Genomic DNA, 27189 nt, shown 5'->3' on the forward strand with positions numbered 1-27189 from the left:
TTATCGTCCCGCTATCTTAGGGTGTCGCCCTCCACATCTCCAGCCAATTGGAATCCATTAACACGAATACACTTCCGGTGGAAACGGTTGATCCTTCCCCGAGGATTGGGGTAGGTGAGAAGTCTTTGGTCGCCCGACGATTGACGACACAGCAGGCGGTGCACACTGGCCGTGACGTCAGGCGGTGTCCGGGGTCACAACAGGTACTCCACGGTGACGTCACGGGACTAACGTGCTCCTGTCCCACGTGCTGCTGGGTGCTGCAGCGAAGGCGATCAAGGAAAGGTCCTGGGAGGCGATTCTTCCTTATCCAGGAGGGCTCCAGTTCTTTCAGTCCATACAATTAAAATAACTCGAAGTCACACTGTACTAGTATTCTACACTATATTGTCCTATTCACATATCTTTCTCTCATATGTTCATGTTCACAACTTTGAAACATACATGAGTTCTATTACAATTCCACAAGCAATAACAGCAAAAGATGTCAAACCTCGTCTAGACGAGGTTAATCCACAAGGGGTCAGCACCCCCGCGACGCATACAGCGCGTATGACCACTCCCCTGCTCTACTTTCTAATCTTAACTAGGGACATTTACACTCGGGACTCAGGCTCGTCTTCCTCCTTCGGTACCCCGGGCCTGAGTTAATTTTCTACCTCGTTCCCGCAAAAAACCTACTGGTGAACCGGGCTCACCAAATGCATCCTGTTAGGTTAACCCTTTCTATCTAATGTTCTCATCTATTGTTTTATACATTTTACATTCACTTGCAGTCTGTAAGTCGCAAAGTGGTTAAAATAATCTGAAACACATGTGACAACGTTTATGAAGCACAGTTTGTTATGAGAGCATGCTGTCTTGTCACAAAAGAAATAATTATACACTTTTTGTTTCAGTAGTCTTTTGATGGAGTGAACAAAGACCAGAAAACATAAAAACGACGTGTGTTGATGTAAGAGAAATAGACACAAGACTACAACTTGTGGAAGGTGTGTGTGTGTCATCTGCACTAGTACGGTGAGTAGCGACTGACAATCACAAGTTGTGACGTACAGCGGGACACCGAGTGAAGACAGTTACTTTCTGTTTCGGAAGTGGGTCGAGAACGATATCGCACAAAGACGACGACTTTTCTCTCCAGACCACGAACATGTTTTTCCTCTGTCACCCACACCACGTCACTGCGGGCCGTGGCCACATCGTTGATATCATCAGCCTTCATCACCCGCACTGGGATACCCGCTTCTTGTAGGCCCTTCACAATAGCAATATCTTCACTAACTCTATATGAACGATATGTTTCAATCAGTATCAGCACGTCTCTCCACTGCAGGCACGGCGGTGTTGTTATGTTGCTGGTGGAGGCGATATTGGTAGGTATTGTGTGAACATTCTCTGTTGACATTCAGTGTGTGTTCATTCAATCAGTCATGTGTGAGAGATACAATGTACGTACCGACAGACTGATAAATAAAGACTATGATATCGAAAGTTTATGACGTGAATGATACAAATGTAATATATTGTAATAATGTAAAACACTGTCTTGTATATCAAGTGTTTGTTACCTGCTTTGCTGTTGTTGCTGTCCATAAATAATTACTACATTATTTGATATTTTAGTTAAGCCTCCCGTCACCCTACACAATACACACACGCAACACCTACCTGTAACACCAACACGGAGACTGTGTAGGAAGCTGGCCACCTCACGACCGCACGTGACACAGTCACCTGGCAAGTAACTTGAGTGACCCTGACCTTCGTGATGATACAGTCGTGTGACTGGCGGGCCGTCTGTGTGATCGGGTACACCTCGCTCACTGTACCTTCTGACAGACTGCCCTTTCTGAATAATGTTGTCTTTCTTGACAACCCTGACGACAGCAGGTGGAGAGCGGAGGGGTCTTGTTAAATTTTCCACTTGCCAGCCGGCGGGTGCGTGTCCATGGTAACAATTTGCCGCCCACAGATGGAGATTTTGAACGCTTGTCAGAAGCTTTTCACAGAAAATCCCAAAGTGTTTCCTGTCAGAGATAAGAATGCAACGCAAGTATTTTAACCAAAATGTTTCATTTCGTTGACTATACTCCTCATTGTCTTAGTGAAATCCTTTGTGTATTAAATATCACAAAAGACTCTTTAAAATGTAATTTACATGATTCGTTTGTTTAGAGCTAGTCTAATCACTATGAGAATATTAGTTAACACTGACTACCATTATCTTTGCGTTTGATATCATTACACGTATTGTATATCTCACGTGTGGAGCGGACCCGCTTCATCGGCGATGACGTAGGTGAACCCTCTTCTCGCCACTGATGACAAGTCGTTGACGGCCTTCTCCACTTCTTTATCCAGTTTATTCTTATGACTAAAATCATAGTCCAGGAGGTGAGGCTGACCGGGTGATAAACTTGCTGACTGTTGTGTGTTTACTGTCTGCAGCAACAGGTGATACAACATGATGCACGCTGCACGACTCCCCCACCACGTACTGACAACGTAGACGTGGTGACCACACCGCAGCCACTGTATGGCCATCAGCAGCAGCACCACAGTTTTACCTGTACCGGGCGGTCCGGTGACAAAGAGTGTGGGAGGCGCCGTGTGTAGCAGGTGAACTTGCTCCGGGAAGAGTGTGATTACAGCAGTATAGCACTCTCCTGTCCACCACACGGCCTGACCCAGGGTCTTGACAGACAGGCGGGGGGAAGATGTACATGGTACAGTCACTGTTGTCGCTGGGCCACAGAACCTGAAGCAAAGAAAGTCATCACAAAGTCAAGCGATGAAATTTGACTACATACCTAATGTGATTAACATTATAAACATTTACTTTTTCTTCTTTCATTTTGGAAAAATGTGACACTAGAGTGTATAAGAGAATGGTTGATTTTTAAAAAGATGCAGAAGAGAACAATAAAATTAAAATTAAAAAAAAAAAAAACAGTCGGAGAACATTGTTACTATAATGACACAGCAGCCCGAAACTTCACAGTAGTTACTTAAATAGATATCTGAGAAACTACTCCCCGTACATTTCCTTCTTTTTTTCATCCTGCGCGCGCGTAGACACGTGTGTGTGTGTGTGTGAGAGAGAGAGAGAAGTAATTTATCTGTGGGAGGGTGAGTGAATGTAAGAGAAAAAAGTTTTGGCTAGACTTCTATTTAATTCGTTTGTTGGTCTCTGAGTGGCGTTTGCTACAGGCTAAGATAGTGCGCTCCTTGGGAGTGTCATCAGTAAGGGTCATGGGTCAAGGATGTATGCCGTAAACCAACGGGTACGTCTAAGACAAGCGGGTAGGTCTTGCTCATGCCATGGAACTACGGGTACATCTAGGACAGACTTGCTCAGACCAACAAACTACGAAGAAGGTCCCTGCCCCACCTGCTTTATTCTTGCAGCAAAAGTGACCAGATCTTACAGGGCAAACTGAATGCAGCTTCTACTCTCTATGGCCAGGATGACTTCATTTAAAAATTACTCTCAAAATGTGTGTACATATTTATGCTTTATTTTAAAGATAAAACCTGCAAACATCGGTATTCTCCCCTCTAGGAGAGCAGAATAGCATTTATCTCCTATACTGGAGAGTACTGTTACACTACTGTAGTGTTTGTAGCAGTGAGTGTGGTCAGTTCATCATGTCTATTCATGTCTTTGTCAAAAGAAGAAACATCTCTCAGGTTGTGTTTAGGAAGAGATTATTTGCCCAGAAAATGAAACACTTGATCTTGAGATGCATGCTACATATTTGAACTTCATAACTGAAAGGTTCAATCAAACAGACTGGTATGTGTGTGACTGTGTCACGATGTTACCTGTAGACTTGCATTTCTTAGAGTAGACACTTTTATAAATATTATACGTACAGTTAATATTCTGTAAACAAATACTTATTTGGTCACCTATCCTACCGTCACCTTAATGTAATTAGTGCTATGAGTGCAGAGTAAGTGCATCGCCACGCGAGTCCCCAGCCTCAACTCCTCCCTTCCAAACATATTAGGGTCCACAACTGTGGACATTTACAAGAACATTAATTCAAAAAAAAAAAACAGTAAAAAGTAATAAAAACGACAAACAATAGTAAGTGTAAGTTATTTTGCTTTATGGCTATCAACTAGAACTTACTAGTAATAGCCTTAAAGTTCAGTGGAAACAAAAATTGATCTCTTAACATTGAGCTTATTGTATGACACTCCGCCACCCTACCTGGCTACCAGTGACGTGTACACAGCATCAGTCATGTGACTGTCAGGTCCAGCCCCAGCCACACGTCGCTGCCACCAGTGTCCGAGTTCCCTCAGCACGTGACTACTGACGTCCCACGGGGTCATGGGGTCAGACAACTGGTCACAGCACAGACACAGACCAGTGATGGCGGCGGGGTCTGATGTTCCCAGACACCGACACAGGTCCTGTAACAGAACCACGTGACCTCAAGATATACATTGAAGTTTTGGTGGCATGTATTTAGGAAAAGTAAAACGCGTGAAAGACCAATTAAAAAGAGACCTGACTATTTCAAAGGCTTTGCTTGAAAACAAATTTAAATTCAGATTTCAAAAATGCATTTTGAAGTTGACGAACAAGTTTACATAAAGCTGGTGAAATATTCCTAATCGCCTCACAGATATGTACATCGATACTTTTGTATTACAGGCCGCCTCCAAAACAGAAAAGTGTAAGGCTGCATGAAGACTTCTTACCTGCGACAGCTGGGGATCACCAGTGACGGAATTTTGTACCTGACGAGTCGTGAGGTTGGGGACAGCGATGGTCTTAGTGATGCGCAGACCGGGAGCGATGTCGGACACCAGGTGAGACAACATGGCCTCCGCCTTGTCCAGCTTGGAAATAGCATTTCTCAGTTTGTTTCTTATCTCTATGTCCAGTTGTGACATGGACATGTTTCTGCTGTCACCAATGGCTCTGACATCACATACAACAAAGCCGTAATGTCTGTGTATAAGAAGCACATCAAAGGACCCCTGTTTATCATTTGTGGAAGCCTTAGGTAAGTTCTGGGCTAGTGGCATGGAGGCAGCTGCGGGAGCGTAGCAAGGCTCGCCCAGGTACTGTCCGAATGTAAACTGACTTAACACAAACATAATTTCTCCTTTCTCTGCCGCCATTTTGTCGAGACAGACGAGCACTCGCTGCATCGCCTTATCAGCTCTCACGTCACTTTCCTGGACGGAAGGAAGGGGAGAGCTGGACATCTGAGCAGGACAGGAATCACTCGCCTCAAAGCCTTTGTGCTGACCGAAATGTTTAGACGGCATCGACTGGTTGGATTGACAAGGCTGTATATGTCGTGTCGAATGGCTGGACTGACCGGCCTGTTGAGGGGGAGTCAGTGGATTATTTTGACACGGCTGTGCACCTGTAGTCAGATGGTTGAACTGAGCCGCCTGTTGAGTTAAGGTTTCCTGGATGTACTGACCGGACTGTCCAGTGGGTGTCTCTTTGATATACTGACCTGACTGATCATGCGGAGTCGTCTGGACAGGATGGCTAACTTCAGCCTGTTTAGGTGGTGCCGACTGGTTGGACTGGTAGCAATGTGCACGTGGTATCAACTGGTTGGATTGGTAGAAATGTGCAGGTGGTATCGACTGGTTGGACTGGTAGCAATGTGCACGTGGTATCGACTGGTTGGATTGGTAGAAATGTGCACGTGGTATCGACTGGTTGGACTGGTAGCAATGTGCACGTGGTATCAACTGGTTGGATTGGTAGAAATGTGCACGTGGTATCGACTGGTTGGATTGGTAGAAATGTGCACGTGGTATCGACTGGTTGGATTGGTACGAATGTCCAAAGGACAATGACTGATTAAACTGTAAATAATATCCAGGTGTCATCAACTGGTTGCACGGGTAAGAATGTGCCATTGGTGTTTGCTGGTTGGCTTTTTCAAATAGTGTCATGTGATTAGACTGATAACACTGTTCAGGTGATGCAAGATAATTGATGTTCACTCTCTGTCCAGGTAATGTCAATTGGACGTACTGATCTTGCTGTCGAGACGATGCTCGCTGAATGAACTGACCATGATGTTCAGGTAGTGTTGTCGGGATGCAATGTCTCGTCTGCAATCTTTGCACAGTTTGATCATCGCTAACATCAATGTCCTGATTCAAAAGAGGATAGGAAATCATGGAGTGAGCGTGAGCGGAGTAAATTACCGGTGGTTCAAAGTATTGACCAGCCTGTTCATGCGATATCGACTGATTGGACGAATTGCAATATCCAGGTAGGATCCATTTGTTTGATTGATTAGGATTTTCAAATGATTTCGCCTGGTTTGACGGTCGAACTAGTGTTACCTGGCTGTGTTCACCACACTGTTCAGATGGTGATTGCTCGTTGAAATGAGACACCTGTTCAGATAGTATCAGCTGATTGCACTGACCAGCCTCCAGGTCTCCTCCAATGGAAGCATTATCTGTCACGTGGCCGTCTCGAGGCGGAGTAATGGACGGTTCCATGCACTGACCGACCTGTTCAAGTGGTGTAGATTGGTTAGACTGGTACGAATATCCACTTACTGTGGACTGATCAGATTGATACGAATTGTCAGGTAGCATTGACTGGCTGGACTGATGAACTAGTGATGTCGGCTGATTTTCATGGTGGTGTTCTTCAGGTAGCGTGGGCTGTTTGTCGTGACTACTCTGTGCAAGTGGTGTTGTCTGGATATTAAGATCGGTCTGGCCACGTGGTTTCAGACGGTCAAACTGTCCATCCTGATTAGACAGTGTTGACTCTTTTGATTGACCGGCCTGTCCACCAGGTGAACAGAGGACTAAGACATTCTGATCAGCAACTGTCTGTCTCTTCATCGGCACGCGGTTGACATAGACTGGAGGCACGAAGTAGGGGCGAGAGAGGAGATCAGGAAATGCCTCCTGAACCCACCTTATCCAGAATATTTGGGCTTGGTCTGATATAGTTTCCTGCAAAAAAGTATATTTTAATAACAATATTAAGTCCACTCAAAGTTTCTCCGGATAGAGATGTTCCTAGCATTTACAGTCAACACGCTACACACAGATATGATTGAACATGAAGAAATAAACTCATAAGCCCAAACAGAAACTTTTTATTTGCTTATCCTTTGGAAATTCATGTTAAGATAATGTTGGACACTCGTAGGCCTAAACTTTACACTAGGGTAACCAGCAATTTGATGAATTTCTTTTAATTGAGCCGGTTACAACCGGAGGAGTTTTACCCAGTTTGAGATTGTAAGTGGCATCACAGTTAGCATACTTCAAGGTCGTCCCTATCACCAGTGCTGTTTAATGTCTTCTTGGAGAGCACCATGCTCCAAGCTCCCCGTCCATCATACTTGGGCTTTCAATTGGAGGAAGACCGATGTGTGCAGCCACGCTGTGGCACAGTAAGACATCCGTTAACAACACTAACAAAGAACCCAACTTCTTACCGGCAGACTGACAAAAAGTTCTAGGCGATATGGAATGGAGACCACTCACTGACAAGAGCAAAGTTCTGGTCAATGGCAGCAGCAAGGCAGAGATCTCTAGAAACTTTGGTAAAGCCTCCAAGAGGTCAGCAGATTCCAGTACTGTGAGCCACCTCTCCAGGACGGCAGCTCCACGCCAGATATCTACATCAGAATCGCGACAGCACATCGGAATGGCAGACTAGATAGGATGGTGGCATAGCCATAAGATAAGGTTCACTGCGGTACAGCTGTAAAAGAACCTGGTTTGCCGATCCTGTCTACTGATGTGACCGTGGTGTAACAGACACACCTAAATGAGAATCAGTCATTCGAGAGCAAAGTTTCTGAGGTGGATGCTCCGGATTCATACAAAGAACATAGAACCAATGAATTTGTAAGAAACATGATGGCCACAACTCGTAGGACAAAATGAACCTCTAACTTTCAACATCAGGGATGTAAGCTGGTCTCGGTCATTTGTGACCGGAATCGCACATCCTGCAGAAGAGCTGTCTTCAAGGCACTGGGAGGGTACTATACGTCGTGGTCAGAGAAGAACTGACTTACTAATTTCAAAGACTGGACAGATATCGTCCTGAGCAGGCTGCTGACTGTCGCCCACATAGGAAATAGCGAAATGTCACTGCCGCGTCGTCCATGTACCGTCCCGAACGCAAACGTGCCGGTCAAGAGACGACTGACGGACTATAATCCATGATTTCTAACAACTATCAATAGACCGCGGGCAGTCGAGAGAAGCATACGTGTTATCCTGTGTATTCGTATAGCATCTATTATCCACAGTTTCTTACTTGTTTGCTTTAAAATGTGCATTTTATTAAATTCAACGCATAATTTACTTTGTATAAAAATAAACTTTTTTAATTTCATGGGCGGGTTGGATCAAATGATATCGCGACCGAAATGTTTCCAGCACATATCCATGATGAGCAGGTGGTTTAAACCTTTCTTTGAGTGTACCGAACTCCCGCAGTTTCATATTGCACAGTCACTCGACCTTTCTTAGTGACAAAGGTCATAAGATTTTTTTTCTCAATATTCAAGCATAGGCTATGTCTTTTACTGGTCCAACAAAATGAACCGTGCTATAGAATCACTGACAAAGAACAAAAGCACAGCAGTGCATGAACTTCACAAGCAATGACGTACTGTTGTCTTTGAGAGACCAGTTCAGATATGCTTGCTTCAATATGGCAAGTGCTAACTCTCTATGTCTTTTTCTCAGCAAAGGTCTGTTTTTCTTTGTGTTTATGTCCAGCATCCCTCAGAAAGGATTGTTCACAGAGATATGTTTGTAATCAAATGGTATACGGAAAAGTTATTCCTAGTGCTTTCCTTAGCAATAATTGAGTATGTTTCCAACTGTCGACGACAAAACATAAGATGTTGTGTTCTGAAAGAGTGCTGTTGAACTGGCTGTTGCTGAATTTCAATGATTTCGGTTCGGAGGTGAATTCATAATTAACATCTGCTGTGCTTCAACAGCAATACGTGAAGTGTCCTCAGCCCTGTGTGATAATGATCTCTTGAAGGCAAATATCTCATCGAGAGAACTTTGCAAGGTATCTAAGTGCGTGACATTGTTTGCTTCAGTTCCATGGATAAGAATGTCTCCGATTCCAGAAACTCTTTTGTTTTATCAGTCGTCCAGAAGGATGAAAGTTTGCAAGTTGTCTCTGTGTCGTTTCCATAACGGTAGCTTTTTTTTTTTTTTTTTTTTTGATTTTTGAAAACGTCAGGTTTTCTTCTGCTTCAAATGTTTTTCCACACCTGCATCTGCTGATTGAGATCATTTACAGCTGCGAATATAGTCAGCCATGTCGCTACATGAGAATGAACTCAGGATTTTTGAAGCAATCTGCTGACAATGTTGGTGCTCTTGCAAAACGAGCTAAATTCCACACCATGCAAACAGACGATTCACTCTGTTCCGCCGGAATAACCACGAACATTAAGAGTGGTACAGAGTCTCGAATTCAAGCCGTTTCTTACCAGCTACTGAAGATGCGGTGCCCTCAGCACTATTTACACATAGTTCACAATTGTACTACAGTTTTTAAAATTTCCTGCATTTTTGGAGGCAAGGATTTTTGTTGCAAGCATGGCTTGCAGAATACAATGCGTAACAATGATGTGTGGTGGCATCGGCTATTACTGGCCACCAACACCAGATTTCTTCCCGGCATGGACTGAGCTATGGTCCGTAAAGCTGCGAAACCAATCCATGAAAGTTGTTGTTCTTCAGGAAGTCTTCACAAGCTTCTTACATCGGCTGCTTAGCAGCTTCAACACTCGAGAGGAATAATCTTGAATGAAAATCGGAAATGATAGTTTTTTGGCCTTGAATGTCAAGATTTATGTTGACAATGTTGAATGTGTGATGATTATTTATTGTTGAATAGCGTGCGGGGTCAGGACGTTAGTCGTTTGACAACAACTACTCTAGTTGTTGCTGGTTCATAGTCACAATATCTGAATCTCCTTTAAGTATTATAATATAATGAGTCAGACTTACATTGCTGAGAGTGTTTTGGCTGGCAACTATTAGTATGTTGGTTAATGTTTGTTTGTTGTTTATCATTACTCCGCTTGTCCATTATTCGTAAGATTTAATTCTGTACATGTAGTGGGGGGATAATTGTTGTGTGGTTCTTGGTCTGGTACTCAACAAATAAAATGCGACCGGGAGGAAGAAGGTAATCGAGTTCTTTAAGAAGCAATCGCAATCGGTCTTGGAATGTGTTTGGAAAAGTGTTGTGAATTATCACATGATATATACTTGGAGATATCCTGAATTGTAAAAATAGATTATTTGGTTTTATAATGTTTTAGTAAGTTGAGTTCAAAATACGTGATAACAAACATGGAGGTGATAATGAAGGGTTTTAAAACAACTGCATGCAATTCCAAACGTCTAAGGCACTTTCCCCACTTTCCACAGATATAACAACTGATAACTGTGGATCTCTCTTTTCAGAATTAATCAACATAGTTACTGCACCTTAGAAGAACCAGTTTTCTGATAATGAGGCTTGACAGCATTCTCGATTTGTTTTGGAGTGCCCGCGGATGAGTATAATTTCATGTCCGTTACAGATTGATTCTGAATGGATGTACTTCAGTAGCACGGATGCTTTTTGACTTCTGAAGGGGGGCCTTGGTTTCCTTGAACATAAAACACACATTATTTACAAACTGTCTGAAATGATGTTTTTACTTTTGGTGCTGATATTAATACAAAGACAAGATGAGAGGTGATAATGTGGTATACAGTTCTTTATTGTTTCATCACCACGCCTGTTTCTTCTATGTAAAGCATTTAGACTGATGTCACGATAAAGTGTATATGATTTTATTTTCTAAGCATGTAATCTGCTATTACTTTAAGAAATGTTGATTAATGTGTTTACAGAAATAAAATTAAGCTTATTTTATGAAAGAAAAAGTATCAGCTCTAATTGACGAAGGTAAGAAAAATTAGATTCTTTTGTAAGCATTAAAAATCCTGCTGTATCTTTAATACAGAATGCCTTATTTAAAGATGTATATAAGGAAAAAACCTTACAGCTGAGAGAAATACAACCAACCATTGTCTGTTAGACGAGCCACCTATCATGGTCACAGGATGGAGATAAACTTGACCCGGCACCACCGCAGAATCTTCTCACCACCTCCGCCCGCTTCTTCCGCTTGACCTGTAGCTGGACAATGAACATGGCGGACAGTGTGAGCACACAGTGAACATGGCGGACAGTGTGAGCACACATACAGTGAACATGGCGGACAGTGTGAACACACATACAGTGTTGTGCTTGATCAGATGTATCAACACGTGCAAATGGACAAAATGTCAAAACTGTTTCCGATACCTAACATGTTACTCCACCTAATACTTCCTTCTCTGTCTTCCCTTTCTCTCTGACACACACACAGTCACACACACACAGTCACACACACACATACACACAAGATATTCTGATTGTTAAAACAAACAGTTGTTACCATATTGGCAGCTCCAGCAACTTTCAGTCAGTAAGTGTCAATGGTCTCTCCTTGTTTTTCAAGAAGTGAATGTTCAGATCTTGCTATCAGTGTCGTCCATGAGAGGACAAACTTTGCGGAAAGCCGTGTCTCTCATAGGACAGGACACCAATCATTGCCGCTTATCGCACACTGAGGTGAGATCATTGGCACAGCTTGCTTTATTGATACATCATTACATAAGGGTTTTATAACTAAAAGTGCGTTCAGTGCGACTGTTATGAATAATAAATAATAAATCATTAGATCGCTGTCACAAACATTCTATCAGTGGTGTCATCAAATTGGCACTTTCAGTGTTTGTGTGGTGTGGTGTCCGTCAATGAGAAATAAATTCTTTTTATTGCTTGAACCACATTGGTTTCAGCAAAAGTAAAACACTCAAAATATGGCCATAACCCAAATCTATACCATTTTATTCCACAATCACTGCATCTCACACACCACATCACCGTAGTTATACAGCACAGTCCAACTACAAAAAGATTTACATGATTACAAGGATCCACACCCACTTCAAAACCCCTAGAATACCTTCACCCCTCTCATCACTGGAGCCCCTACACAGCCAATATGGCCCTAGAGAACCATCCTTCTATCTCTGCTTCCTCCTACACACACATGCACCTCGAAGATATTCTGCTGATACCAACAACAGCTCAAACCTGATTGCAATTCAATTGTCAAACCACGTTGTTTTTATTATACGCACGTTGTATTATACAGGACGCAAACAACAAACATATAAAGTTACATTTTTACCTCGAAACTTTTGCCTTTTGCAGATTGAAAGATGTTTTTTCCGCCACAGATTGCAAGCTTATAAACTAAAGGACACAACAGGGTCGCTAGAGCATCGTTTGACTCACTGACCTTATTTAGGGTCAACGGTGAGTACCCAACATGGCGACCTTCATTAAGCAGCACTAAACTATTCAGGCGGTGAGCGCAAGTGTACGAGTGTATGTGCAAAAACAAATTGTAATCAGATTGAATTCAAAAAGTCCGTATTGATCATGTAATCCATTTTAGCTATTTCCCTTTGCATTACCAGTTTGAGTGGCCTGCTAGTTATCTTTGTGAAAACCTGATTTCAAACAGGAAGTGCGAGTGAGCAGAGCAAAAAAAATCTGGACCAAAGTTATGTGAAAACACATATTTAGAAAAGTTAAAATGTGGAATTACTGTCTTCGCATATTGACATATTTTCAATCTGCGATGTAGGTGTACATTTTTATGTTGTCGCAGTTGATAGAACGATACAAATTGGGATAAAGGAAGCTGGCGCCATACCCAAGCAAAATGCCGGCAACATGGTACTTGTGACGTTTTCGGAGCCGAACGTTTCGGCGCCGGGACGTTTTCGGGCGGCGGGGCACTTCATTTCGGCATTTCACACGGACCTGTTAGCGAAGTCAAAGGAGTGTAAAACGCCCCTTAGTCCACATTTCTCTCGCCATTGTATCAATGTATCAGTGAACTCTCTCTCACTATCTCTCCTCATGTGAACCGTTAGCTCACACATTTCTCTCGCCATTGTATCTATAATCTATGACAATCAAAGTGAACTGTCTGTGAAGTATGTGCGTAAAATTTGTTTGAAATAAAGAATTATTGTGTAATCTAGTAGTTACTTTCATTCTTTGAGAAGTAAGTAAGCTCTCTCTCTCTCTCTGACATAATGCGGTGACACGTCCGGCGGCGAAAGGCCAGTCGGCAAAACGTCCGCACACGGTCTAGGACAACATGTTATGTACAAACTTGTGTTGTTGAGCAGTAATGATATTTAATGAAACAATTTATATAGCACTTTCGGATTTCCACAACAAGCGTATAGAACTAATGTACAAAAGTAAACTGAATCCACCAACAACCACGCCCACATATTTACATATATAGACACACACATCACTTTTACAACACACTCATTCACCACAAATTACATGACACATGCTATACACACTCAGGGTCAGGACAGGGTCACAGTGAAGATGTTATTAAGTTGTGAATTTAAAGTGGGTACAAAAGAACAATGTTAAAGGGGGGTGATGGGTAGTTGTTCCAAGTTGATTGGTAGAAGACAGACTCTGTTACGTAGTTCTTTGTCTTAAATCAGTGGAACTAGGTCAGAAACTTGACCGGTGTCAGAAGAGGTCGTGTGAAACCAAAAAAAAAAAAGAAAAGCATAAGATGTGGAGAATGGTGAAACTATAGTTGGACAGCGTACTGAGGACCAGTACCACAAACGGAGGAGTAAACTTACAAAGTGGGCAATGATCCAGAAACTTCGGGTAAAGAAAAGAGAACCGAGAGCTACCGTTAAAAATGTGTTGGTGTACATGTACTAGGTTAGACTTGTCGAAAATGTAGAATCATCATGTAGTAAATACAGCCAAGCTGTCAGTTCACTTACAGTGTCGACATTTCTGGTACTCTCATAAATGTAGAAGAAATCATGCATGTAAAGTATACAAGTGTAATGTAAAGGTTGATAACACAGTTTTTCATTAAACTAATGATGCATGATGAAAAGAAAACCGCTCTAGGCTGGTTTGTTCCTTAGACAATAAAGTGGTCTTTACAGTTTTATCGTCTGTTACAACAATCACTTCACTACTACACTTTAGATGAAATACAGTTTTAATTACCTGGTGTACGCTGGAGCAGTCATCATTCTTGTCACTCGATTTCCTTCCTGTAAGACTAGAACGACAAATTAAGCTGCAGCCACAGAGGTGGTGAAAGTATTATCGTGTGTTTTTTATTGCAGTCTACTTTTCAACAGACCTCTCCACTACGGGTACCCTGTCACCCGTTATCTGCTGCTGCCTGTGAATGGTCAGATATTTATCCTCTTTAATGTGTCACCTACCCCTTTAAGTGCTCCTTAAAACACATTCGCATTGTCGTCTCTGTCGAGGAGCAGAGAAGCGATTTGATGTTTGTTCTCCTTATCTGTCCCCCTCTACTGCCCTCTGTCACGTGCACATCACAAACTCGCGGAAGGTTGGCCTTCGTTCAACAAAAACTCAAAGACTGTGACTCGCAACTTCGTGATTATGTGGCTTATAGATTTCTCTTTTTTATTCTAGGCCATGGACTTTGGACAACAGAAATTGTATCCCAAAAAAAAAAAAAAAAAAAAAACATATTAATAAAGACAAATAAGACATTTAAAAAAAAAAAAAGTGTATCCCACTGTCTACATTCTGTGTTCAAAGTTACAGGTAGAAACACACCCGTAAGTCAGTGAGGATTTACTGCTACACGCACCGACAGGTCAAATAATACAAATAATATACAACATGTACAGGATGGAACTGCATGACCTCTCTTAGGGCTAGCTCCAAATTTCATAAAGTTTTTCCTTACAAAAAATATCTAAGCATTAGACACCCCCGTTAAACATTTGATGTACACATTACCCTTGTACCCTGTTACCTTCTCTGTAAATTGTTTTTTCTTAAGCACTGAGAGCATGCACTTACATGAGTGTGATCTCAAACACACACATACACACACATACACACACACACACACATACACATACCCACACACACACACACACAACACACACACACACACACACACACACACACACACACACACACACACACACACACATACACATACCCACAGCCGGTCAGTGAGCTCATTGACACAAAGTCGTCAGGTAGCAAACAGCGGGAGGTCTGCCCAGCAGTTATCGTGTTCGCTCTTGTCACTATGGTCTCGTAACTTGTGATAATGTGTCACAAAATACCATACGTATCTTGTCATTCTGAGTGATCTGATTGGCTGCTATTCCCGGCGTGGTGTACATGCTTCACGTGTGAGTAGAGAGGTAAACATTTCTTAGCTGCAGCACAGCAACAAGAGGACTCAGATATTAAGGAGTATTAACACCTTATCTCGCCCCTTGTCGACGTGTAACAGTTTCTAGCAATAACACGGGAGGGGTAGGGTCACAGCTGAAAACATAGCAACAACGTGGTGTGTGTGTGAGACAAGGAGGGTTTAAGTGTGTTACATCTGTTGTAAACAGAAGACCGCAATAAAGATGTCTTGTGTTGTACAATATATTGTGATTCTGAGCTTCACAGGCGTAGTAATACAGTCACATAACACAGATGTTATGGATGTAACATGTGCATCTGTACGCAAGCATATCGTGGATGTTGCTGTGTTGGCCCCAGCCACTGTCGGTGTTTGTATAAACAGTGAGCTTGTGAGTTAGGAGATGGAGGATCATAGAGGAGAGAGGACTGGAGACGGACTGTCTGCTGTAGTAGGACAGAGAAACATCTATTCCACCCAGAACACTTTATACACCGAGCGATAACCTTTGACCTCGGCATGGCATAGGGTCAGGGCACTTTGTGTAACATAAAAAAGGAATGAACACTTTTTCCTCCCGAGATTGTGTGTTAGTCACCAGGTCGCTTTGAACGAATGTCATGGTCAAATTGATAAGAATAAGAATATTTAAATAAATAATAATAATCTGCAGAAACGCATGTTGTCAGTGAAGTTAAATTAATCTGCGGACATCATAAACTGATTTTGTGGAAAAAAACTACGGTCACGTGATGTCTCCAAGACCCAATGACGTATCGTCTCCATGGCGACAACCGTGTTGATACTTGATTTACCTTCTGTCTGAAGATTGTCTTCCTGCTGTGATCAAAGATCGGGTATGTAACTGGAATATTTACACCAAATAACCGTTACACCAGTGTAGACAGTTCATAGTATTAGTACAAAATTGTGTGACTGTAAAGATTAGCATGAATATTGAAGACTGTCTCTGTGGACCACTTACACTACTAACTTGTTAAATGAAGCTTCGACATCATGTCTTCCGACTGCGACCTGTGTCACACCAGAGACGTAGTAGGGTATAACGTCTCTGGTCACACCAGCAGGGTAGAACAAACGAAAGAATTTATTTACACTACGTGCATATCACGGCCTGCAGCTTACACGACACCTGTTCGCTCACTAAACACTTTGATAAGATTTGTTCACTGCCTGGCTTTTCAGTTGCCGGGCGTCAAAAGAAAGTACAAAAAAAAAAAAACCACAAAAGAAAAACAAAACAAAAAAACCAAACAAACAAAGAAAAAAGAAAAAAATCCGTCTAGTTGACAACATCAACCATCACGGTTACCAAACTTTGTCCTGAGTTTCGGTGAGCAAAGCGCACGCGTTACATCCGTAGAGCAGGATGGACACTACCAGGTATTGTACAGCTTGTCCGTGGTATCGAACGTATTGCTATGGCTATGCCAGATACTATCTAGTCTAGCCATTGCCACTGTTGTTGTTGCGATCTTGATGCGGGTATCTGGCGAAGCGACTGTCGTCCTTGGAGAGGGTGGTTGCTAAGTATCTGAAGCTGATGAGCTGTTCAAGCTGTACCCAGTTTATATAGAACTTTGTCACTGCCTGGATCATAACTCTGGTCTTTTCAGTGCTGGTCTCAATTCCATATGCATTTGAATCGTCTGTCAGTCTATTGATGAGGTCTGGAAGTTCTTTGTTAGTGCCTTTTTTACTACTTCTTCTTCTTGGTCCTATTGGCCCCCAGTGGAGCATAGGGCCGCAACCAGCCCGCCATTGGACCCGGTTCTGGAGAAGGAGAAGCAAAAAAGGTCTCCTGTTTCCAACACACTTTGTTGTATGAGAGGAGGACATCTCTAGCCATGGCTGGACCTCAGCCACCTTCATCACAACAGGTGAGACAACGAGTACATAATCTACTGGCGGGTATGTTGTGATAAGAGTCACACAGTCTCTACTGACTAGTGTTGCCGGAGTCTGAGCAGCGCAATAATTTATTTATTCGTCATTAAACAGCATTATCAGACTCTAGTTTCAGATGTTGCAACAACAGCCCTCTGTTTATCAGGTGAATCAGATGATATGTTCAGGTTGGACAAGTGTTTGTAAAGGAATCCGTAAAAAAGAAATTGAAGAGAATTTACTGTGGTAATGCAATCATTTACTGAGAGAAAAATATAGTTCTAAAAAATCTAACAATCATTTTGGTTATAAAATTTCGTAATATTTCCCATCTTGTCATGTACATTCAGCTATTTACTTTATGCAAAGGAAAGAACATGAATATTCGCAACTGACAAGATTGGCACAAAATATCTGAAGACGCGAAACCGAAAGATTTGATGAATCAAAGCAATTGCTGACACACCTAACTCAATTTTAAGCAGATTATCTTCCTCCAAACAAGTCTGGTCAGAATAAGAACACGAGGAAATCTCAGGAACCTTAACTGGTTCAATGGTCAGACTACTCCAATACGAAAGTAAATGCTGGAGCTTCACAATTTATACTGGTTGAGCCTTTTAACGAAGCCGTTACATCAAAGAGAAGGTGGCCGTCGTGAGATACTTGTACACACGAATACCTGGGCACTCACACACACCCGGGGACCTGACACACCTGGCCACTCACACGCAAATCACTTGCCATCCGCACACCTTCTCAGCTTCCCATCCAGCCAGACGGCAATGGTCTGTGACTACACGTGACTTTGTGATTGTCAGTCGTCGTGACGACAAACAGGAAGTGAAGTGTGTGAGCTGAGGAGAGTGTGTATGATAACCACAGTCTTGTAGAGGTGTCCTCCACTAAAGCAAGCTGTACCCACACAATTGTAGGGAGTCACCGACCTTTTCGTCAATACACATCATTCTACCCCATGTCCTAGCCGTAGGAAGAAATTTTATTCGTTTTTGTCAAGTAATACAGTCACGTGATAGTAACATGTATTGCTGCTGCGTTTTTCTGTTTATATCACTACAGTAAAGTGTCCACATCATGTCACATACGCTTTTTATGTCAATACCTTAAAGTTCGCATTATGTCATTAACGTTTTTATAAGAGTTTACATACATAGTGTCCTGATTATAATTTCTCTCTCTCCTGTCTAACAACAGGGCAAACGCCAGAAGAAGGTCGCTGGTGGAGGTCGGGTCAAAGTTTACCTACACGCAGTGACTGATGAACATGCTGAACTTCTTACAGATGTTGGTGAGTTGTATTTAACATACACATGAGTTCTTACTGCTGTTGGTGAGATGTGTTCATCTACACGTGGCTTTGACAGATACGGTGAGTTGTGTTTAAGGACAGTGAGGAATATTGCCGAAGGAGAGATAAGTAGCTTCATGATAGAAATACATTTCATACATTTAACTTTGGATTTTGTTTAGTAAAGTGACACAGTAGGTAGCCATGTTAAGAATGTAAAATTGTTTACAATTAAAATGCATCCCTTGCTTCTTAGGAAATAAATGTCCACTTGAAGAGATCGGTAAGAAGACAGGCACTGATGTACAGTTCGACCCTCACCCCTCACCTGTACCAGGTATGAAGATTATCATCATCCGCGGTGTTCCATCTAAGATCGAGGCTGTGGTCAGACTCATCCGTCAGGTGACTGGTGTTCAGGTTAGTGTAGTAGTGACTGCCGAGAGTAGACGAGGGCTACAATGAGCAGTTAAAACATACCTGTAGAAACTACAATAAACAGCAACAACTGAAAGTGAAGAGTAGTAACAGTGGATGATGATAGGTAACAGTGAACCTTGGTAGCTAACAGCGATAGTAGCTAACAGTGGTAGGCTGTAGCTAAAACAAAAGATATAACAATAGATACATTGATCAACAATAACAACTCTAGGCAGCAGAATACTAAAAGAAAAATTCAGAGAAATTAACAATTATTACTCAAATCATGGGTTGAAAGCAACAAGTAATATTATGATTAAAAGGCTAAAAACTTAGAGACGTCAACAACATTTTAACAGAAATTTGCTTTTCTCAAGTGAACAGCGTTTCTATTGGGTTCTGGGAAGAGTCAAGAGGCAGCTTTGCAATCGATGGAATTTATTTTTTAAAGTAGAATCTTTCGTAACTAATTTGACAGCCGAGAGTTCTAAAACAATTTTATTCAAAAACGAAAATTGAGCGATTTGGCTGAGCTTTAGAGATTTTACAACAAGGTGAAGATGGAAGACCCAGCTGTGCATTTTCGCCATATTTTACTGTTTTACTTCAGTAAAGGTAAGATCACGGAAAAAAGTTGAGCAAAACTTCACAACGCTTCAGAGGAACATCAGCAGCATACGATGGTTCACGAATTCTGTGCTGGTGATTTCGATCACGGTCATGGAGGCTCACTGTTTGATGACGTCATAATAAAAGCATTGGTTGAGTGAAACCCACGTGACACGATGATGATGATGATGATGATGATGATGATGATGATGATGATGATTTATAACGCGCAGGTGTCCATTCATAAGAATGCTCTTTGCGCAATAAAAACAAAATAAATAATGTAAAACAAGTCATGTTGTATGAAACTGTGTGGCCTATGCCCTCGTCCGGGTCTGTTGTTTTGATGTTAGCGAAGACAGTTGTTTCCACACGTGTGCTGTCGTTAACATCAGCAGCAAAGAAAAGTTTCTCCAACTTGGAAGTGCTGTCATTGACATCATGGACATACAACGTGGTGCTGACTTGAACAACATCATCCTGAATGTCGAAATTCAGCTATATTTGATCCTGTTTCTCTCTGTCGAGTTTAGTGTTTAGTCTGATATTCCACACACCATTGGATCCTGTGACTAGCTCGACTGTAACGTATTGCTGGGAAGCAGATGTCATAGTAACATATCGACGATGGCCAGTATATGCCATCACCATCCTAAATAAAGGCACAAGGACTCAGGAGGAATCAAACAGAGACTGAAGAAGAGAGAGTGCTGACATCTATTGTCAGCCATCACTTTGTGTGTCATTCTTGTCAATGACATTTTCTGGACGCAGCCGCGGTAAAGTTGAAGAAAAATGAACAAATAGCAAAATAAACAACTGATCAATGCTTACGTGTCATCTACGGTGTCACCGATCACCGCAACTAAAAAATATATCCATGGTATTCATATTGCCATGGCATAGCGTCGCACGAACTGTTTCATCCTACACTTTGTGCGAGTTGTTGCCTGTCTCGCGGTAAGTCGCTGCGATCTGCGCGGTTCGGACACGATAGGGACTGTCATTTCTGGTACTGTCATCTGACACCACAGACACTGTTACTTCTGGCACCACAGGCATTGTCACAAGAGTTCTGTGGTGATGTTTGGAAGAGTAGCATACCACCCTGGCGTTTCCTCTTCACTGTCGTCATCCTGAAGGTATGGCGCCTCCCGCAGTTGAATGTCCTTTATCTTGGAGTATACCAAATGATCGTCTAGGTACACAAGAAAGGACTGAAATTAAAAGTTCGGCATGGTGGTCTGCATTAACCTCTGGAAAGTGGCTGGTGTGGACGTCAGACCCATTGGCATCCTGGAACGGGCGTGTTGCCAGCGGCCCTAGCCAGTCCTTTTGTTGACAATGTCTTCTCAAGATGAGCTTCATGCACGGCTGCCTGTACTGCCTGCGCCACATCTGCGGTAGAGTCCATTATCCGATCAAGGACGTTCTTCCCTAGTAGAAGCGACACGCGCCTCCTGCGCTCACTTGTGACCACATCGACCAGGTCCTTGACCACCAGGATAGGAACGTCCTCAGACGCTGGCCGTAAACATGTCCACCACCGCCACTCCTGAGTTTGTTTTAGCTGTAAGTCCTGTATGTGCCTCGTGCCCACTCGTCAGTGACCGTCGTTACCTCACTGCCGGTGTCGAGCAACGCCATCACTCAACTGCCATAAATGACAACCTCCGCCGTCGGACACTTTCCAGTCAGGCCAGCTACACTTTATTTCCCTGTCATCCTGTTACGGAAAACGGGGGCAGTCACTTTCCCTGACCGTCGGGCTGCAGTCCTCCGAGATGGTGTCAATCGCCGCCACTTCGACGCTCTGCGCCGCCTTCTACCTCGCCTGCTTAAATTCTGGAGCTTCGCGGCGTATTCGTCGACCACCTCATCACGTTGCTGTGGCACTGAATTTTTTTTTTTTTTTTTCTTTCCGTTCGCCGTACGCCTCCACTAGGACACCCAAGATCTTTCTCGGCGTATCTCTTGCGTCATGCGGAAGCATCATAACTCGACGTCTGGTAGGTCCCTCCAGCGAGCTCAAGATGTAACCACGAGCCGCATTCTGAGACATCGGGTTTAGGGCGAGAGCTAACTCGACCTCTGTTTCAATCTCGTCGACACTCGTTGGTCCACCGGCAAACTACTGAAAGCGGACTAACTAGTATGCTCGTAGAGCCTCTGCCCACCCAACGGATAGCATCATGCTATGTACTAATCTTCTGTCGTGGGCTTCTGCCCGTGATGAACAAATGTTTCTTTTTGTTAAGCAGTGCTTTTAGGCCCTTGGTCACCCAAGGTTTGTTGTTAGGATAAACATACACTGCTTTGATGGACTGGTGCAATCAACACTATTTTACTCCTCACTTTTACTTCTAACTGTGTGTTAAATGTCTGTATGGGTATGTGAGCAAAGACAAATTTCTGTCCTCCTGGGCAGACAATAAAGTCTGTTTTGATTTGATTTTGATTTTGATTTATATCTGGCCGTCAAGTTAAAAAGGATCGTGCCATTTGGGGTGTTCTCAGGGCATTGTAGGAAAAATGAAGGGTAAGATCATCGGGTGCTTTGCCCTGCTGTGCCAGCACCACCAACATTATTCGTGTCATGACCAAGTACAGCAGCGTCCGTTTGACCAGCATCTCCAAATTTCACAAAGAATGCTGATTTGTCAGGCTTCAATCCTGTTGGCGAGTGCTGAGCTACATGCAGTGTGGTTGTATCTTTGTGACCTGTATATAGCTGATCGACACAGACCACACTGTCAAACTTCACGATGACCACTTTAGATGACGATAACTCATTCATGTCGACAGTGACCCTCGCCTTGTTTTATGCCAGTGGTGGCGAAGGGATGTCTTAAGGCTGACTCGCTGGTGGAGAATCAGACATTTGATATTCGGAACAAACACAATGCTTTGTTACTGATTAGTCTGACAGAACTTTTGTTTGTCTTTAACTTCTCATCACTCTGGACTCTATGAAATCGACCAACTACTTGTTTTACCAAGTCCTCTGCCCCAGGGCCTATGCCGGCTCTCAACGGCCCTAAGTTCAGATAAGATGTTAATAAGTTTTAAGCCAAGACGGTTTAGAGCAGAGCACAGTCCTGGCGCTGAAGAAACGAAGGAGACAGTAGTCAGTGACATGCCGGGAAGAAGATGCAGGATAACATACATACATACGCATCTCATCTCCAGACGACATCACTGACGCGCATCAAGAATCTACACATCATGCAGCAACGTACGTGGTTCGTAAATCAAAAATGGAAAACGGCATGGTCTACACTGGTCCATACTGCTACAACAACTAAAATTGTCAGTTAAAAAAGGCACAAAATCCACTACAGTCAAAAATCCAAAGCAAGATGAAAGAACATGAGACGGAAGCCGTTAGTGGACGAAGATGTCTATTGTAATGACGCAGCACCAGCACAGAATAACAACTCACAACAGAGGCGAACGGTTGAGCAAACATTACAGATGAATTGGAGAAACCAAAACTCATCGTAGATCCACAGAAGATACAAAAACGTCAGAGCTCGTCCCCTCCAGCCAGTTAGGCGAAGGGACATGACTCTAACACGACACAACAGATGGCAGAAACATTGAACATTCATCATGGAAGCGTTTACCTCAATAATTTGACTAAGCTGCGATAAGCTCGATACTTGTGTTCCTCATAAACTGAAAGACCTTCATTTGACGGCGCGTATGAACATCTGTAATATGTTTGTTAAACGTGAAGAAGTCGATCTTATTTGAAGCGACCGATCACTATTGTCGATGAATAAATGAATAGATTAAACAAGTTGTGCAAACGGTCTTGTTGCCGACACCACGATTCACCTCAAACGATATGATCAGCAGTTACAGTTTATGGGAACTTGAATGGAATGTGTTGCACACATAGATAAGTGTGCTTAGACAAATATAGAAGTATGCATTACTTTTCCGACAATCAAATGACTTAAACTAACGCCATTTATGAAAAAGATACAAATGTGAACTAAGTGTTGACGCCAAGTAAACTGTTGTTGCTTACACACAGGACACACTGCCAGACCAAGCCCAGACATTCTGGCTCCAGTGGGTTAAGGCATCGTACCCTGATCTCCAGTCTCGCGCCTACTTCCTGCCTCCTGTCTACTTCAACCGCGTGCCGATGACCAGAGAGACGGTTGCTGGTCAGGATATCAGAGTCCTTGACTCCCGCTATGAAAAAGCAAGTCAACGAAGTGGTCTTTTACAAAAAAAAGGATCTTTACTAAAGTCATCAAAAACACACGATCCACAACATCAAGATGTCTTAACCTCAAACACGCAGGTGACAACTCCATCAGAAACAGCTGAGACTTCCATTTCTCAACCTGCTACTGTCCAGGACAGTGACATCAGAGATGACACAGCCATGAATCAAGTTCTCTTCTGTCTTCAGAGTTTGTCAGAAAAGAAAGGAGAAGTCTTATTTGGAATCACTCGACTCCACTTCGGACAATATCTGAGTGAACCTGGTTTTGCTGTGGCGGCTGCCCAGTTACCCCGAGCCTCCAGCCTACCTCCTGACTTGCCACACAACTGGAAACAGGGAAAATTTGATGTGCTTCTTATTCACAGACATTACGGTCTTGTCGTCTGCAATGTCATGTCGTTCGGTGACATCACAAACGATCATAAAATGTCAAAAGAGGATGTTGAGAAGACCATTAGAAAGAAGCTGAGAGACGCTGTGTCACAGCTGGACAATGCGGAGGCCATGTTGTCTCACCTGGTGTCCGACATCGCTCCCGGTCTGCACATCACTAAGACCATCGCCGTCCCTAACCTCACGACTGACCAGGTACAGCAGGCCATCTCTCACGACTCACAGCTCACTGAGGTAAACATCAGTCTCCCTATTTTCAAAAGAATAAATGCGATTGTTTTGATATTATGTTGAATATTGTACATACAGTGGTTCTGTTTTATAACTGTTTCGCTTTCCTTTTCATACTGTTTTTGAATTTAGTAAAGTGATGTCAGTGGAGACTTACGTTGAGATCAACAGACGACTAGAAAGGAAAAACATTTTATGCCGACCTGGATAATAAAGTTAGCTTATGTAGTAGGTGGCCATAAATTAGTTTGTTAGTCGGTTGCCGATAAGCATCTTAAATCGCTGGTACCAGGGTAGAGGCAGTGAGGTTAGATAAGTAGCGGCTATCCAATGAAATACCGGAAGTGTAGCGCTTAGTGAGGGACACCACAGGAGTCACTGTTCGTGTTGCCCTCCATTTGTTGTTCTGCAATTTAGGGCGAGCGATGGTCGTGCATGGGATACCTGTTCCCCTTCCATCCTGATCCGATCAGAACCGATCAACTATCGATTCAAGGATCTGTCTAGGTGTCCGAACAATCGTCCGCTCGACTGTCAACTTGTCTTCACGATCATTTAACCTGACATTGCATTCGTCGTGCTTGACATGATACTGTGTTGTGACCACGTTGGTGGCCCTGTTCCTGTTGTGTCCGTTTGATATTTTTCGTGGGAGTTCGGAGATTGTCATCCATCTTTTCCTGCAAGAACACCCATCACTAAAATGTTACATTTACAGGTGTGAGATATTTACAGTATTTACAATACAACATAGTATGTCTACGACATTCTATAGGCAAATAGCCATTTTCATAGAATTCAAACCTAAGTATAATATGATCATCAGGTGTATTGTCTTACCAAGGAACATTAATTATATACAGGTATGTTCGTTATACTTCTACCCATATATACATACACATATCTTTACCTATTGAATAGCATCTTATGTACAGCAACATTTAAATATACGTAAGCAAACTAACCTTCAGATCCAGAGAGGTTGTTCCGGAATATAAATAGTTTTATCTCTTTTATGTTAAAAGCTTGTAGTGACCTGCTCTTTTGCCGTCATGTTCGAAAACTTTTTTTATATCACAAAATTCTGTCACAGGACCTACATCGCTGTCTAAAAACAACTAACCCCGTCGACATCACTGGTGTGTGTCTGTGCTGTGATCAGTTGTCTGACCCCAAGACCCCGTGTGACGTCAGTAGTCACGTGTTAAAGAAACTCGGCGAATGGTGGACACGACGTGTGACTGTGTCTGGGCCTGACAGTCACATGACACGTCACGTGTACAGGACACTAGTAGCACGGTAAGATACACTGTGTACAATGAGTATCACAACATAAACTAACACTGTACGAGTGTTGACGTGTAAATAACATTTGATATCAAATGCACGTGTGTGACAGTCAGTGGTGACATTGATATTGAGATGACAAGATGTCAGGTCTACTGTCATCACATCCTCCCACAACCTCCTCCATCTCACCTTCATCGGCACTGAACACTCTTGAGCTTTGAGCCACTCACCCGTTGTTTATGTTGTTTATTTATTAAGTAGCTGTTGTTGTGTACACGCTGTAAACACACATGTTTATAAGACACAAGACACAGACTGAACAAGTGTCACACAGTCAAGTATACAAGGATGTCTGTCTACTAGTCTCCCGCCACCTGGTGAGTGTCTGTCTCACCACCTTAAATATTCACTGTTGATTACAGTCACGCATTAACCCCTCATCTCCCAGTGTTCTGTTTAGAGGACAGTTAATTACAGACCTCTGTCTGTTGTACCGGAGCGATCATGTGACCAGGGCTACATACAAAGGAGCCTGTGAGTAAGCAAGCCCAACTGGTCTGTCAGGGGAGGGGCCAGACTAAAATGTTGCACCCTGGGCCTCTAGGTTGGTGTTTGCCTTGGGCTAACAATCCACTCATGTAAAAAAAAGCTGTTACAGAAACCACAATGAGGCCCTATGTTCCTAGAGGAGTAACAAGAACTAAACTAAACTAAAGCCCCGGTGTTGATACGGAGAAGAACAGTCCCGCACTGTGAAGGCAGTCTGTTGTCAGACCTGTTAGCTTGAATTATAAACTGCTTATCGTTAATATTAGACTATTACAAGATGTGTTGTCTATAGCTGTGTTACCTTAGTATGAGTGTGACATCGCTGTCTATAGTCGTGTTACCTCACTGTCACATTGCATTCCTAAGTCTTCTTTTCCTCTCTTCATTCTCGTGTTACTATCGTCTCTCCATCATCTCTGCTTTTTTGATGTAAATCATTGATTTACTTTCTTTCGTGACTAGTTTGTTTTTCTCTGTCTCTGCTTTGACTACCATCTAAGGTGGCCCTATAGACGGTCTTACCGAGAGTGATGTGCCGGGTGACACACAGCATCACAAACGTTGCTAGCCCTTCCCCAGCAAACTTGTGTGATGTAGCCTTATTTGCTGGCACCACATAAAACACTAACAAACCCCAGCAAATACAGTCGATTCCGGTGAATGAGACCACATTTGCGCGCCATCATTTTGATCCTAATAACCGGGTATTTAGTCTACACGAACATTGCCTGATGTTACAACACGGCACGTGCTACACGTCACATTAAAATGTCGTTGTGACCTTTATTGTGCGGCACACACATATGACGAACATACAACCAACAACTACTGCTGATTACGATCTTTGTTATTGA

The 27189-nt window shown here is 42.8% G+C and overlaps 1 protein-coding gene across 1 annotated transcript; it reads left to right on the forward strand.

The window, feature by feature from the left end:
* The first annotated feature begins 16186 nt into the window (after positions 1–16186).
* On the forward strand, positions 16187–26182 carry LOC112575405. Its single transcript, XM_025257265.1, has 5 exons — positions 16187–17284; positions 18507–18600; positions 18857–19020; positions 23672–24499; positions 25590–26182. Exons 1-5 carry the CDS (start codon positions 17252–17254, stop codon positions 25797–25799), a joined length of 1329 nt encoding a protein of 442 aa, XP_025113050.1. The 5' UTR covers positions 16187–17251; the 3' UTR covers positions 25800–26182.
* The last annotated feature ends 1007 nt before the right edge of the window (positions 26183–27189 follow it).

Source organism: Pomacea canaliculata, linkage group LG11 (genome assembly GCF_003073045.1).
Source record: "Pomacea canaliculata isolate SZHN2017 linkage group LG11, ASM307304v1, whole genome shotgun sequence".
Taxonomy (NCBI): Eukaryota; Metazoa; Mollusca; class Gastropoda; order Architaenioglossa; family Ampullariidae; genus Pomacea; species Pomacea canaliculata.